The sequence below is a fragment of the Phoca vitulina genome, unplaced genomic scaffold (assembly GCF_004348235.1).
Source record: "Phoca vitulina isolate PV1807 unplaced genomic scaffold, GSC_HSeal_1.0 scaffold38, whole genome shotgun sequence".
NCBI lineage: Eukaryota > Metazoa > Chordata > Mammalia > Carnivora > Phocidae > Phoca > Phoca vitulina.
This window is the reverse complement of record NW_022589741.1, coordinates 17,114,443-17,131,565: the sequence shown is the minus strand read 5'-3', so window position 1 is coordinate 17,131,565 and position 17,123 is coordinate 17,114,443. Positions and strand designations below refer to the sequence as shown.

General features: G+C 43.9%; 1 protein-coding gene across 1 annotated transcript in view; it reads right to left on the bottom strand.

The window, feature by feature from the left end:
• Positions 1-17,123, bottom strand: part of SORL1 (sortilin related receptor 1) — a 147,938-nt gene that overhangs the window by 72,147 nt on the left and 58,668 nt on the right. The window contains exons 12-13 of the mRNA XM_032428035.1: positions 10,563-10,651; positions 1,145-1,323 (exon numbers count right to left, since the gene is read on the bottom strand). Coding sequence (XP_032283926.1) covers positions 1,145-1,323; positions 10,563-10,651 — 268 coding nt within the window. The remainder of the gene's footprint in view (positions 1-1,144; positions 1,324-10,562; positions 10,652-17,123) is intronic.

The window sequence follows — 17,123 nt, the reverse complement described above, 5'->3', positions numbered from 1 at the left end:
TCCCACCTGCTTCCTGGGCAGGGTGGGCACGCCTGGAAGCAACAGCCCAAGAGAGCAATAGACAATTCACTGTCACTACTTGGAAGGTACAGAATCTCCAGGGAAGGAGGCTGAGAAACGGCAGAACAGCCTGGATGATCGCTCCATGTTCACTTGGAATTTAAGTAGAGTGGTTTCTACAGGAATTCCAACGTATGCCTATGTCTACACTGGTACTCTATGTCTTCTTTATAGACATGTCTTCCATCAGATTACATGCTGCCTAAAACTGATGAAAAGCTGTCAGCTCGTCGCCATTCCCATCAGCAAGTACTTATTAAACCCTGACTGTTAAGCTCTCTGGCTGTCCGGTGGGTGGAAAATACACATGCACGGGACAGGTTCTTATTTCCGAGGACCTTATAATCTAGTTGATGGGGAATGATACAAACAGGGTGACGGACACAAATGCAGAATTCAGGGCGTGAGGAGTACGCTTATGCTCTGGACACAGAGAAGAGGGGGAGGTCCTCTGGTGGGGATATTAGCAGCCAAGCGCACTTGATCCTGAAACAGGGAAAGGATTTCAATCAGCGGAAAGTGACTGGGGAGCAGAGGGGACATTTCAGTCAGCTGGAAGGATTGCGCCCAGGCAGGAGGAGGAGGAGGAAAGAGCAGGGCTGCAGGGGGCGGGGGGGGGGGGGGGGGGGCGGGGGGGGGGGAACAGGGGAGGAAGGAAGATGCGGAGTCGCACCTCTCCCTGCTTCCTTGTAAGTCCTGTGCCTACCCTAGCGGACGCAGAGGAGATCCTAGACAGCTGGGAGGACCCTGCTTTGTCTGGTACCTGGCCATTCACATGGGAGTCACTCGCTTGATCTGTCAAACCAGAACCGCTGACTGGGAAGAACAGTTTTCATTTACTCACATGCTAAACACATGTATACCTAAGCTTACTGTGTACCAGTGATTGTGCAGGGAATGAGGGCACGAGATAACACAAGGTCCTCCCAAGAATGGCCTGAGTAACTCTCTTCGCACGTCCCAGTCACTCACTGCATACATGCGCACCTCCTTGCGCGGCTACACTCTCCGAGCTACCGAGGACCTAAGCTGATGCTCTGGTCAGCACGTTTCCACCAAAAGGGCCAAGGAGGCAGCGGCTTACCCAAGGCATCCGTGGCATTGACCTGAAGGATCAGCCAGTTGTGGACATTCTCTTTGTTGGAGCCAAAGATGGTGAAGACAGTGCTCTTCTCGCCGGGCTCCGTGAGGAGTCCGTACACAAACACTGGGCTCTCGGAGAAGATGAACGTTTTCCAGGTCTCCCCTTCGTTGGTGCTGTATCTGTCCAAAAACGAGGAAGAGGATCCTCGCGGTTAGAGTCTCTAGGGCAAGGCTTGGTTTCCAGGTAACATTCTCTAGGGAGGGGAGCCAGGACTCCTTGGAGAAATGGCTGAGGCAGAGAACGTTCAGGGTTGTACCAGAAAGCAAGGAAGGGCTCAGGGACTAATGTGATGGGTGCAAAAGGACACGGCAGCCAGCTCGATGGAGCTCCAGCTGGTCAGTTTGGGACAATCTGAACATAAAAAGAAAAATGATGGTAACAGATTATACACTAAATAAAAATAGGGTAAGGGTCTCTGAATGATCCAAAAAGGGACAGAGAAGGGAAGGAGGGAAATGTTCTTCTTATATTACAATGCTACCTGATATAATGTGAAAACGATGACAGCATGAGAAAATGACCATCCATCACCCACAATCTAGTAATGAACCAGGCAACATGATCACTGGATGCTAAAACCACTGGGTGGAAGGAGTGCTGGGGACCGGGGTGTTCACATGGTCTAAAACGACCAACCCACAGATGAATCATTCACTACAAATGGGGAAATGCAATTCTACAGTGGACCAGAGTCACAGCCTCCACCAGACTCAGCACCACGAACAATGGCACAATCTAATGTTACAGGCCTCCTGGAGAAAGCCCTGCGGATAGCACATCGTCTACGTGCTATTCTGTACATCCAGACAATCTAGCATGGGCGACATTCTACATGGCAACTGGTCTGGATTCTTCCAAAGCAAAAGTGAGGCCGTGAAAAACTTAAACCAACAAAAGAAGGCAGAAGGCTTGTTACAAAGAGACTAAAGAGGCGTTAACGACCACATGCAATGTGTAAACCTTGACTGAATCCTGGATTGGGTGGGGGGAGGCAGCTGTCAGTATATAAATATAAATACAGTGGATAAGGGACACTGAGCTCCTGTGAATTTTCTTAGGTGTGATAATGGCATTCTGATTGCATAGGAAATTTATTTATGGGAGATACATGTTTTCAGTATTTTGCTGTGAAGGGGCATGATGGCTGCAACTTTGTTTCCAATGACTCGGCAAAGAAGGATAGACAGATGGAAAGACAGGCAGACAGGATGAACACATAACTGACAGAAGTAAAGCAAATTGGCAGAATGTTAACAACTGCTGATTCTGAGTGAACTTATGTGAGTGTTCTTTACACAATTCTTGTACCTTTTCCTGTGGTCTGACAGATTTTTAAGTTGGAGGAAAAAATATGTGCAGAGAGAACTCTCCAAGGAGGACTACCTCAGAACAAGAAAGCACGCTCTTAAAAAAAATCAGCACTGAAAATAATTGTGCTGATTTTAAATTATCTTTTGTATTGAAGGGGAGGAGAAGGGGAAAATCTGCCTAACACTTACTTCATCACCCAGTACGCTGGCGATGTGTTCAGCCTGAGAAACCGCTCAGTGAGAGCTTCCACGGAGCTCTAGGTTCGGTCTGAAATCCTAACGACACACAACGTCTTTCTTTCACCTTTCCCCTATTTTTGAGATTTTAGTTTGACTCCCTCAGCATCCTCATCCTTGACATAAATCTTTTCACGACATCATGCGATCCAAATACTTCCTCCCCCGGTGAGATTACTAAAATGGATACTTCTGCAAGAGGCTGCAGGTTCAAATGGGTGGGTTGGGGGGGGCCGCTACAAGGGAACATAAGTAATGAATGTCAGGGAGGACTAAGTGACTCCTCCAGAGATCTCCCAAAGAGGACAAATTCTCCTCTGGTTGAAACACTTTTGGTTGAAGCTAATTTTGAAACAGATCTGGGGATAAGTGAACTAGTTTGCTTGCCTTATTCCAGCAGCATCGGTCCATTATCCAGGCAGATGGGAGCCATCCATCTGCTCTGTGATAATGCTGGAAGTCCATCTATTTTCACATTGCTTAGTTAATTCGATTTAAGAGCTCCTCAAACCCCAGATAACCTTAGGAATTGAAGCATCCCATTTCTTGAGAGGTTCCCAGAGGACTCTGGGAGGACACTTGAATGAGACGAAGAAGCAGGTGCATGGCCAAGCACAGCCATGTATTCAAGCATAAACTGTGCATTTAGAAAATGATGCTTTTTCAGAATTTCGGGGAAGGGGCAGGTCACATTACCACTGCAATGGTCTGAGGGATCATCTACTCTGGACCAAGTTCTGATCCCTAGAGGAGGACTTGTTTTGATGATGTGAAAATAACAAGAACCTTGCAAGAAAACAAACCCAAGTGATCTCTGTGCTCCTCCAATCACAAAAGACCCCAACCTTTAGGAATGGAGGATTCAAAACGTCCAGATAAAAATACAGACATAAACCCCATGATCAGAAATGCTCAGGAGGATGGGAAGGTCATTTAATAGAATAAATATAACCACAGATGCACTAAGTAAAAGAAGTGTTGACAGATACTCAACTGAAGACTCTACCATGTGGCTAGCTGTCCAGAAAGGTCCTTGATGAACTCAGATTTTTAAACAGCATGTTCATGATGAGGAAAGAGTCTTATAACCAAAGGCAAAAAAGTCAAGAGCAGCAGTGATCTGCTATTCTTACAGCAAGTGATCTGTAGGAACAGTGGCCAAACAACTTAAATTCAAAGTGAGTCAAATTATAAAAATAAGTGGTAGATTAGTGGGTCACCGGGATGGTGGGATGGTTGCCTGGTAAATTCTACAAAGAATTAGCAAAAAATTCTATAAAGAACTAGAAAGGATCATCCTTCTGACAGTCAATGGTTTAAATAGTAACAACAAGAAAAAAAAGTCAGAACCACTCAATTTCTATTTTGGTTGTATCTTTATCAAGAAGAATCATCTTCAAACTGGACAAGGCAGGAAAAAAAATCAGTGACATTAAAAGAAAATAAGCGCAAAAGAGTGCACGTTCTAGGGAATGGAAAGACTTAAAAATACGATTGCAGAGTTCCTTCTAAGAATCTCAGAAAGAATCCTGGAGAACAGACAGAGATCTCTCAAAGCCCAGAGGAGGAAGAACAGCTTTACTTCCCTAAAGAAGAAAAGGTGGTTTCAAGAATGGTAACAGCTGATCTGATGGGTCTTAGAACAGAAGGAAGTCAGTCAGGGATGGGATTCACATGGTTTCACATACAAGTCACAACAAACGAATCCTGTTTTCCTTTTCTCGTGGTAATCCTTGATTGGAAGAAGAGGGTAATAATACAAAACATTTCTTTTTTTCATAAGGATCTTTGTGGGCCACACAGCTAGATAAGATGCACTGTTGGTCAAGTAAGTCCCAAGCGTGCTGGTTGCTGACATATCGTGTGACCTCAACCCCAGATGAGACCTCTGGTCCCCACACTGCTCAACGCCTTCGTCAAGGATATGAATAACAATATGGAAGGTCAATCTATCAGATCTGCAAAGCAGACAAGGCTAATTGTACCCATAATGCAATTAATGCCAAAACAGGGTTCAAAACCCTTTTATTACATCAAAAGGAGAAGCAAAAATGAGAACGAAGTTCCACATGTTTCAAAAACCCACCTGCTCAGATACAGGATGGAGAAAATCTGGTCTTTAATAAAATTCATAAGAAAAAAAGGATCTCTCTGTTTAGTAGTTAAACTGAACTTGAGCTACTGATATAAGCCACAGCAGAGATAGAATCTCAAAAATATGCTGAGTAAAAGAAGCCAAATACAAATGCAGGAAATTCTGTAATAGGCCCAACTAACCTACAGTGGTAAAAATATAATCAGACCATCAGTTGCCTCTAACTGGGGTAGGGTAGGGGCGGTGGTATTGGCTGGGAGGGGGCACGTAGGTATTTTCTGGGGTGATGGAAATTCTCTGCATCTTGACAAGCACCCTCCAGAAATGATTAAGTGGTGTATTTACAACCTGAGCATCTCATGGTGTGCAAATGGATACCTCAATTTTTTTTAAATAATTCAGTAGAAGCTAAAAAGTAGGGAGGCTGTCAAAAGAGTAAAACCAGTCTCGGGTGTTCACTAGCAGGAACTGAACGTCCCGAGCCATATCAGTATTAATCCCTGTATGCTGGGGTCAGACCTGGGCCCCACATGTTAAAAGCATTGACATGGGGAGGTAGGCCTAAAGGACACCCAGGTGGTGGAGAGTTCGGATCCCATGGCATCGGAGGAAAGGAAGTGGAGCCATTTGCCACGGAATGGGAGACACGCGGGAGGGACTGGGGCGGGCGTGGCTCAGATACCTGCAAGGTGTTCAGGTGAAGGAGGAAACACCCTGTGTCTGTGTGTCCTGGGAGCAGAACCAAGCCCCCTAACCAGAAACCAGAGAGAAGAGAATTCAGGCTCTCTCTGACTTGAGGACTTTCCTTCATAAAGGAATAAATAGATAAACAGAGTGAGGGAATGAAGAAACGATCAACAAACCGTCCCAAAGCGAAACGAAAGCCCCTTCTGATCTGGCCACTCCCCATCACTCAAACTGTCCAAGCAAAGACTGGAAGATCTTCCATCACAGTAATCAAGAGAAAATGCGTGCAGGGGCTGGTGGAAGGCCAGAGCAGATGATGGGATATGTGTAGATTCCTGCTAGACCTCTCCCCATGCACAGCCCAGAGCAATCCGGTCCGACTTGTCCAAATCCACATGCATCCATCCCAGGGCCCTTCAGGGCCTGATCAGTGCACCCCATCACCCCAGGCTGGTCAAGAGCAGTCCTGCGCCTTTGCCCCCAAAATGCTTAATCCTGCCCCCACACCCCCCAGCTTCCGTTCTCACCTCCAATCTTGCTTCTTTTAAATTTATCCTCCTCAGCTTACCAGGGCCCCCTTTCTGTAACGCCACGTCTAGCCGTATCTAGCCACGTCGTTCCCCTACTGAAAACTCTAAAGGGACACTACCACTTCAAAAGCCAAGTCTGATCGCTCCAGCGCAGCAAGCGCGGTCCTCCAGCTCCTAGCCCCTACCTACACCTACCTCAATCCCCATGTCTCAGCACCTCCTCCCTGCAATCTGCATACTATCGGTACTAAAGCCGTACACTTTCCATGCTGATTCATGCTGGGCACCCTGTGCCCAAGGTCTTTCTAACCCCGAAATGGCACTCCAACCTTGCTCAAGCTCCCTCTCCCCCATCCTTCCTTCTCCTGGCCCCCATTCTGTGCTCCCACAGCCCCCTGGGCTCCCTCTACCTTATACTCTACTCTGTTTTCATGGCCTGAATTTGCAAGCATATCCTACTAGACTGCCATGTGCCAGGAACAAACCCACTTACTCACTTTTCTGCCCCTGGCACCTGGCACCTTTCTTGGCACACAGAAGGGGCGTTAATTAACATTTGCTAAAGGAGATGAAATGAACTGCATTGTATTTTTTCAACCCCGTTACTGAGTCTCTTAACAGTTTAAAAGGTGGTAACACCCGATCCACTGTAACCCAAAGGCTAAAGAAACCAAGAGAGGGTGGAAATGTAGCAGGCGGGGGCGGCTCTCTGCAACTGTCCCACTAAGTGTTACCATTGGCATTAGGTGCTGCCATCAAGCATGCAAGTTAACTGCCATCTCCCACGTTCTCGAACCGGGGCGTTGCCTCCAGAACTCAGGTCCTGAGAAAACAGCTCCTGGGTGTAATCTCTGCACGATCTTTGAGGGACTTCTGTGGGGAAGCCCTACGAAATCAGAAACCTCCCGTGGGGAAAAGACGCTGTTGGGCAAGTCCAAAATACTATTATTAACCACCAAGGACAGCATTTTGCTGGCAGGTAAACCAGCAAGAAGAAATGGAAATTGATCTTATCTTTCATGATCAAGCCAAAGAACTTGTGTTTGGGTTTTTGTTTTGTTTTGTTTTGTTTTTTTGGTCAAAGTTCAAGAACACAGCAGCCCCTTTTCTGAAGGACACAGGGATTATACATAAGAAAACCCTGCATCCCCTGAGCAGGTTCACCGTGACAGCATGCTGATCGGATGAATATGTGAATCTCCAGAATGGGTTCTTATTTACTCATTTCAGACATGCAGACACAAGAGCAAAACAAAGCGTTCCACTTCTTGCTCTCAATTTCAATTAGCAACAACAAAGGTAACAGCCTCAGTGGAGAGTCAAGGCAGAAGCTGAGACAAATAACAGTCAACTCTTCCTTATCTGGGCTAATCAGGGAAAGAAAGACATGAATAATGTAAAAGAACAACAACCGAAACGAAACGAAACAAAACAAAAGCCTCATTCTTATTTAAGCAATGTTCCAACCTCTGTCCCCACCAAAACTCTTATGAGAGTTCCTGATGTTACCCCGCATGGCTTTCTTCCCTAAGGCTCTGGGTCAGAATGCTCCCTTTCAGGGGCGCCTGGGTGGCTCAGTCGTTAAGCGTCTGCCTTCGGCTCAGGTCATGATCCCGGGGTCCTGGGATCGAGTCCCACATCGGGCTCCCTGCTCGGCGGGAAGCCTGCCTCTCCCTCTCCCACTCCCCCTGCTTGTGTTCCTGCTCTAGCTATCTCTCTCTCTGTCAAATAAATAAATAAAATCTTTAAAAAAAAAAAAGAATGCTCCCTTTCAGAATAATCCCTGCCCTGGCCTCTCTCTCCAGCTGGCTCAGAAACATAATAGAGCCACAGGGGGCATGAGCAGCTCCTGATGGATTGCCTCACTCACCTTTGCACACTCGGTACCTAGAACAACGTCTGGTTCATTGTCCGTGTTCAACAAACGTTTGTTGTCATTGACCTTAGATGACATCTAACAGAAGTATGCTCAAGTTCCAGCTTGGGCCCTATCTACTGACAAGTCACATTATTTCAGAGGAAGGCGGACTGGGCCATCCCTGGTGCCTCTGGGGGGCACACATCCAGGGGGGCCCCGATTCCTACTTGAGCTCCAGAAATTGTCATTACACAGAGGACGGTGGGAGTGGTCCCCTCAGAGCCATGCACCTGCCACACTTCCGCACCCCTTCCAGTTTTATAAATCAGTAAAGAAATAAGCAATCTTGGAAGACTAAGTGTGCATGACCTATTTATTGACCGATCAAACATTTACAAAGTGCCTGCGAGCCTGTACAGAATAGAAATACTGGTCAAAAGACCTTGCTAATGAGTTGAAGAATTCAGGCATATAATGAAAAGGTAACTGATGATAAGAAGCCCATATGTGATCAAGGCCCAATTAATGAGCCCGCCAATAAATGCTGAGACTCCAGGAGAGACATCACTGTGGTCAGGGAAGCCAGACTTGAAGGGGCCCGAAGCCCTAGCCCAGCAACAGAAACCCTTCCTCCACTCATGCTCGGTTATCACAGTAAGTCACCGCTGTGGTCGGAGGCTATGAACTAGATGCAGTATCATTTCCTGCTTGTCTTCTGATGAAGCTGATAGCACACAGCGACAGGTCAAAAGCAGAGTAGCCCAAGAAGCAGCAAAAAAATCTCTGAGAGCAACCTACTGAGTAAATGCCAGGTGGCTACACAGATTTAGGCCAAGCTCTGACTGATATTTGGGACACATGCACCTGTCGAGAGGAGGCCGGAATATATCCTTCCTACTTGCAAGTGCTTTATTTGAACCATACGCATGGATACCTCCAAATAACCTGCAGAAATAGAAGGGGGCTACAGTGCCCATAACCCCTCCGGTCCACAAACCCCGCAGTCATTTTTAAGCATCCGAGGGGGGCATGGTGATTTTCTGGCAGCGGGTTTCTCTTCCCGGTCGTGTTTTGCTCCGGCTGCTGCAGCAATGACGCTGCGTTCCCTGAGCACATATGCACCGACAGATGGTGTCAGAGGACTAGAATCATGCTAACTACTTCACGGGAGCCGGCTTGGAATGCAAATGCCATCTGCAGAGAAGTTAAACAGGGAACCTCAGAAACTGACTCTACGATGGGACGGCCACACGAAGAATGACATGTATGCTGCCCAGGGAGCCAAACTGTGTCCCCTGCTGGCGTTCTCCCGCCGCCGAGTCCCCACCATCCCACTGTTTACTTGTGTGTCTTACCCCTGGAGGATGGGCTCCTGACGAGGGAGGGGACAGATCCTCTTTATCTTTAGATATGCAATACGCACTCCCCAGCACAATTCGTGCTTGCTAAAACGTGCCAGATGGGAATTGATAAGTTAATGGATAAAAAAATAAATGGCAGGAGAGATGTGGGAAGCACAGGGCTTTGTGACTGTCCTCATCTGAGCACACACCAATGGGAAGGTGGATAGAGTGTTGTGTACAAACAGGACTTGCTCCCGGCTCTTGGCTCCACGCAGGAGCTGACCAGCGCCACACAGAGCCGAGAACAGCCAGACGCCAGTGCTTGGCCTCCCTCTGGCTTGCTTGAGGCCAACCTACTCAGCACAGGTGGGAAACCAGATGCTACGATCTCTTTTTTCAAACCGCCCAGCTCTCTCTTGCTGCTGGCCCTGTTTCTAAAAGGAGCAAAGGACGACAAGGCTTTCTTCTTTGCATTAAACAAGACCATTACCGAGGCCTCCCCACCTCCTATGGGAACACATCTCGTGGGTTCAGCGCAAATACGGGGAGAAGGGAGGGCCGGTCTGCCCCGACCTACCGTTAACAAAATTAACTTTGGTCCTAACTCACACAAAAATCCTCAAAGAACTTGTTCTGGTAACATCAGACTTGAGCAAGCAGAGGTGACAGACTCTCAACATGTTTGCTTTTCAGGGCAATACATGTGCAAAGAGTACAGAATGTAATTTAACGTCACTAACAAATGGGGGCATCCTCGGCAAGTTACTTTACCTTGCTGAGCCTCAGTTTTCTCATTTGTAAAACGAAGCAGTTAACCCCAAATGTCCTTTCCAGGCCCGTTTATATGAATCCCGAAAGCAAATGTGTCAAGAGCGAAAGGCGACTGGTTACCAAGTAGGATGCATTCTGAAATTATTACTCAGGTATTATTATTATTTATTATTATTTACTGTTCTTCTTATCACTCCTTCTATGTCACACACAAAGCAAAGATAGACAAGTTGAAGTCTCTAGTTAATTTTTTAGTCATCATGAATTCATATTTATATAGAGCTGTATTTGGCCAGATCAATAAAATTGTATCACTGGTTCCTTCTGATACCCCCTTGAGATAGGAAGGACAGATCATTATTCCTCTTCTATAGATAAGGAAAGTTTAAATAATTTGCTGAGGTCAACAGTAATTTGCTGTCAACAATCTCGAGCCTATAGAGAGACAATCCGCTTGTACTCACAGACTTAAATTTCTGGGAGAGCAGTGTGATGTTAAGAGAAAAAGCTTCCTCAGAGACACTTACTTCAGCTCATTGGTTTCCATGCCCTGGGCGATGGCCATGATGATGCCGCCATGATCTCCCCAAGTGTAGTAGTGAGGTCCAGGAAGTGCCTGCAGAGGAAAAGCCAGTGCTCATACCACTGCTCTGGAGTGACTGGGCAGAAACCATGCACACCACACGGGCACACACACAAGCACACAGCAGCGATGCCAACCACTTGAATACAATTTTTCAGTTTCCAGAGCACATTCACATCCAGTCCCTCATTTGCTCCACACAACCGTGGGGATGGGTCAGCACTTCTCATAGCCCCATTTTTCCCCCCAAATGAAGAAACGAGGGTTCGTATTCAAGTGGCTGACTGTCAACAGCAGGGGTAGGAGTGAAGCCCCAATCTCGGACTCTCACCCGCCAGGGATTACAATTTAACCACCTGGAGTTTGAGTTCTACCATTATCTATACGTATAAATCCACGACAGCCCATCCTTCCTGCCGATTACAAGGGAAAACTTTGAACAAGATACAAAAAAGAGCTGCCCAAGGATGCTGAAAAGGAAACACAATCAGGCAGCTTGTGCAGGGACTTCAAACCTGAGGAGCCACCACAAGGTTGGGGTTTCCTGGTATGGCTTTGCCCCAACGGAAAGCCCCAGTCCTGGAACACCTCAGTCCCAGGTGGATGGCCACACCGTCAACAGAAACCGTTTCTGCAGGCCGGGGAGAATGTGGATGAAATGCCACAAGGGAGAGTATCAAAAAAGTCAATCCTCTAACTCTGTGTATGAACTCACACAAGCCTCACCCTAACCCCTAAACTGCACATGTGTGGAACAGACTGAAACTGGCACAGCAAAGGTTTAGCAAACGCAACGGAAAGGAACCTATGGTCTGAATCTAAGCAGATGCACTACATGCTAAAATGAAAATATCCACCTCCTCCAGTAGATTGTATTCCACGCATGTCATTCACATGTCCAGGATACAACCCAAAATTACTCAACATAGACACCTGTCAATAAAACATGTCCAATTCTCAAGGGAAAAGGCAACCAACAGGTGCCAACCACAAGATGGTTCAAATGCTGGAATTACCAAAGACTTGAAAATAATGATCATAACTGTGTCTCATGCGGTTAAGGAAAACACACTTGAAATGAACAAAAGACAAGAATTCTTCCCAGAGAAGTGGAAGCTATTTTTTAAGAAAAGAATTTTAGAACAGAAAAATATAACATGTGAAGAAAGAAATTCACAAATGAGCCCAACAACAAAATGGAAATGACAGAGGAACTGGTGAAGCTGGTGATAAATATAGAACAGAAGAAATTATCCATTCTAAAGAACACACAAAAAAGAATGAAAAGGAAAAAAAAGCCCCAAAGACTGGGAGGATAATAATAAAAGGTCTAGTGTGGGTGACTGGAGTCCAAGAAGAATAGGAAAAAGGGACCAGAGCAGAAAAAAAATTTTTTCTTGAAGAAATAATGGCTGAAAATTTCCCAAATTTGGTGAAAGACATACATTTATAGACTCAAGATCAACCTACCCAAACAGGATAAACGCAAAGAAAACCACACCTAGATACATCACAGCAAAACTGCTGAAAAGCAAAGATAAGGGAAAAGATCTTGAAGCCTTTCGACAAAATGACGGATTGCGTGCAGAGCAGTGATGACTGAAATGACTGTAGATTCCTCATCACGAACCAGAGGGGCAAGATGACTGCAGCACATCTTTAAAGTACTGAGAGAAAATCACCATCAAACCAGAATTCTATTTCCAACAAACATATCTTCCAGGAATGAAGGTGAAACAAAGAGATTCTCAAATGAGGGAAAACCAAGAAAATGTGTAACCGTAGATCTGCTCGACAAAAAATGCTAAAGGAATTTCTTTAGGCTGTACAAAACTTACCAGGGGGATACAAGGATTCTCAGGAATGAAGGGAGGGCAAAAGAAATACCTGGATAAATATAAAAGATTGCTTCTTTCCCCTTAAATTCTTTAAAACTGATAGAATGATGGAATGCAAAACGAAAGCAAAAATATTGTCTTGTAGGTTTTTTAATGTACTTCAATGAGACACATAGGACAACAATAACAGAAAGGTCAGGGAAAGTGAAAAGGGACTTACATGGTTACAAGGTTTCTAAATTTTATGTGAAGTGTAACATTATATTAAGAGCAATATTAATTTAAAAAAGACTATGAAGGGGCGCCTGGGTGGCTCAGTCGTTAAGCGTCTGCGTTCAGCTCAGGTCATGATCCCAGGGTCCTGGGATTGAGCCCCCCATCGGGCTCCCTGCTCCGCGGGAAGCCTGCTTCTCCCTCTCCCACTCCCCCTGCTTGTGCTCTTTCTCTCTCGCTGTGTCTCTCTCTGTCAAATAAATAAAATCTTTTTAAAAATAAATAAATAAATAAATAAAAAAGACTATGAAAGATTAAATACGCATGTTATAATTCTTAGAGCGACGACTGAAGGAAATATAATCAAAAAGACAATACCTAAAGGTAGAATACCAAAACCATCTAAATAATATAGAAAAGTCAGTTAAAGGAAGAACAGAGAAATAAAAAATAAAGATCATACAAACATACATAAAATCTTGGACCTAAATCCAACCGTATCAATAATTAGTCAAATGCTAATGGTCTAAGCATTTCAGTTAAAAAGCGAAGCCTGGCAGAATGAATAAAAAAGTAAGACCCTCCTATACGCTGCCCATAGGAAACACTTCAAATATAGATACCAGTGGATAGACAGTAAAAAGATGGTAAAAGATATACTATTGAAACAGTAAACATAAAAAGGTTGGAACAACTATTTCAATACTAGATAAAACAGACTTCAAGACAAAGGTTATCACCATAGATGAACAGGGATATTTCATAACAATAAAAGAGGCACAAACAGAAAAGATAATTATAAAATGTGCATGTACTGAATCACAGAGCCTCAAAATACATAAACCTAAAACTGACAGGATTTAAAGAAAAACCTGGCAATTCCACGTAGTTGGAGATTTTACCACTGTTCTCTTAGCAATTACTAGCACTAGTCAAAAAAAAAAAAAAAGTCAGTAAGAACATAGAAGATCTGAACAGCAGGGTATCAACCACCTTCATATAAGTAACACCTTCATATAACTAACACTAACATCCGACAACAGAACACACATTCCTTCCTAATGCATATGATGTATTCAGCAAGAGAGGCCAAAACTGGATCCCAAACCAAGTCCCAATAAATTTAAAGGGATCAAAATCATACAAAGTGTATTCTCTGACTACAGGGCAATTAAATTAGAAATCAAACATAGTAAGATATCTAGGAAATTTCAAATATCTGAAAATGAAACAACCCTTTTCTAAATAACTTATCAAGGACAAAAAGCAAAATGGACATTTTGAAGTAATAAAAATGTTCTGGAATTAGAGAGTGGTGATGGTTGCACATCATATCACTTGTGAATACAGCAAAAAGCCACCGAACCCTACACTTTAAAGTGGTGAATTTTATGGTATGTGAATTACATCTCAACTTTAAAGAGGGACATTAAGAAATATTCTGAACTGTATGACAACAAAAGTACACTTCTAAATTTATGACAATAGTCAAAGCAGTATTTAGAGGAAACCTTAATAGCTTTAAATGCTTATATTAGGAAAAAAACATCTAAAATCAATGACCTAAAGTTATACCTAAAAAAAGCTACAAAAAGAAAAGCAAATTAAATCCAAAGTAAATAAGGAAAAGATAATACTAAAGAGCAGAAATCAACAAAATAGAACACAAACCAAAGAAAGCCAAAAGCACATTCTTTGAAAAGATCAATAATATTGACAAACCACTAACTAAACTATTAAGCAAAACAGGAAAATCCCCTAGAGACCTTAAAAAAAAAAAGAAGAAAATACCTTGAGTCATTTAAAGCCAACAAATTCAATAACGCAGATGAAACTCACCAAAACTGACATAAGTAGTAGAAAATCTAAACAGTTCTCTATCTGCCAGAGAAACTGAATTTCTAACCAAAACTTTCCCAAAAAGAAGACTCCAGTTTCACTGGTGAGTTATTCAAGAAAAAAAAAAAATCACACCACTTTTACACAAAAGAGGAATCACTGTTCAACTTGTTCAAGGACACCAGCCCAACACTAACAACAAATTTGAAAAGGACATTTAAGAAAAAAAAAAAATACAGACCAATATCGAATAATGTAAAAATCTTTAACAAACTATTAGCCACTCAAACTTAACCTTGTATAGAAAGGATAATATATCATAATTAAATAGGATTTGTCCCAGTAACTCAAGGTTCGTATAACCGTCAAGAATCAATGTAACATACCGTATCACCTATGTGATAGTATGTTCTGAGAAGAAGTATGTATTTTGGTCTTTGTTCCAGCTCCTGGTCAGAGCTCCTAAAAACTCTTGCAATCTCCTGACTGTTGGGGGTGATGTGGGTCTTACACAGAAGCTCCTATATCACTGAGAACTTCCAGGATGATAGGAGAGTCTTTTGTTGGAATGAGGCAACTCTTGGTGGACTCCTGGACAGTACGGGGACTGGTCACCAGAAAGACAAAACATGATTAGAAGCTTGAAGCTTCCAGTCCTGCCTCATCCCCTGGGGAAAGGACAGGGGCTGGAAAGGGAGTCAGTAATCAATCAAACCCTTTGTGATGAAGCCTCCATGAAAAGAAAAAAGAAAAAAATCCCTAAACTGCAAGATTCAAAGAGCTCCCAAGTAGGTGAACACATCCACATGCTGGGAGGTTGGCACATCACAACGCCATGGGGACAGAAGCTCCCGTGCTCAGGATCCTTCCAGACCTTGCCCTATGTACTTCCTCATCCAGCTGCAGCCTTTGTGCTGTCCTTTACAATCAACTGGTAGATATAAGTAAATATTTCGCTGAGTTCTGTCAGCCATTCTAGCAAATTACTGAACCCAAGAAGGAGGGTCATGGGAGCCCCCTATTTATAAGCTGGTTGGTCAGAAGTATGGGTGACAACCTGGGACTTGCAATGAGTGTGTGAAGTGGGGTCGGGTGGGGCAGTCTTGTGAGACTGAGCCCCTAACCTGTGGGGTCTGTGCTAACTCCAGCTAGCTAGTGTCATGACTGAAATACAGGACATCCGGTTGGTGTCCAGAGAACGGGAGAATTGCTCACTGTGAGGGGAACCTCCCCCAGCATTTGGTATCAAAAGTATTCTGAGAGTAAAGGAAAAGAGGGTTTTTTTAAAAATAATACACCATATTACATAGTGCTATATTATTACATATTAGGGAAGGGAAGAAAAGGAAGAGAGGGAAAGAAATAAAAGACATAAAGATCAGAAAGGAAGAAATAAAATGGGTCCCTATTTGCAAATGATATGATCTCCTACATAGAATCTACAAAACTACTAACACTAGTAGACGCTTAACCATCTGAGCCACCCAGGTGCCCCAAGCAGATTCTAAAATGTTGTGGAAATACAAAGGATCTAGAATAGTCAAAGAAATTTTGGGGCGTCTGGGTGGCTCAGTCGTTGGGCGCCTGGCTTCGGCTCGGGTCATGATCCCGGGGTCCTGGGATTGAGCCCCACATCAAGTTCCCTGTTCAGCAGAGAGCCTGCTTCTCCCTCTCCCTCTGCCTGCCACTCCCCCTGCTTGTGCTCTCTCTCTCTCTCTGTCAAATAAATAAAAATAAAGATCTTTAAAAAAAAGCAATTTTTAAGAAGAACAAAGTTGAGGGGTGCCTGCGTGACTCATCGGTTAAGCAAACGACTCTTGGTTTCAGCTCAGGTCGTGATCTCAGGGTCATGAGACTGAGCCCCAAGTTGGGTTCTGGGCTTAGCTCAGAGTCTCCTTGACTCTCTCTCCCTCTCCTTCTGCCCCTCCCCCTGCTCGCTCACCCTCTCTCTCCAAAATAAATTTTAAAATCTTTAAAAAAAAAAGAAGAAGAAGAGGAAGAAGAACAAAGTTAGAAGACTTACCTACTTGATCCCAACACTTACATTAAGTCTCCCATAATCGAGACAGCTTGGTATAGGTGAAAAGACAGACATATAGACGAATGGAGCAGAATAGAAAGTCCTGAAACACACCCATGCATATGGCCAACTGATTTTCAAACAGGCACACAGTCAATTCAAGGGGGGAAAGAAGTCTTTTTCCGTAAGTGGGGCTGGATCATTGCATCTCCATATGGAAAAATGAGTATCAAGCCTTCCATCACACCAGATACAAAAATTACCTCAAAATGGATCATAAACCTAAACCACAGCCTTCCCCTATGAAACTTAGGGGTAAATCTTTGCAAACTTGGGAGGGACAAACATTTCTTAGAACAAAGAGCATAAAACATAGAAGAAAAATCCTGATAAATCGGACTTCCACAACATTTAAAACATTTGCTCTTTGAAAGACACCATTAAGAAAATTTTAAAAAAGCAAGCCACAGACTAGGGAAAATACTCATGACACAGATATCAAACAAAAGACTTAACTTCAGAACACATTTTTTCAAAAAACCTCTTACAGCTCAATAAGAAGGCAAACAATTTTTTAAAATAAGTACAAGATGTA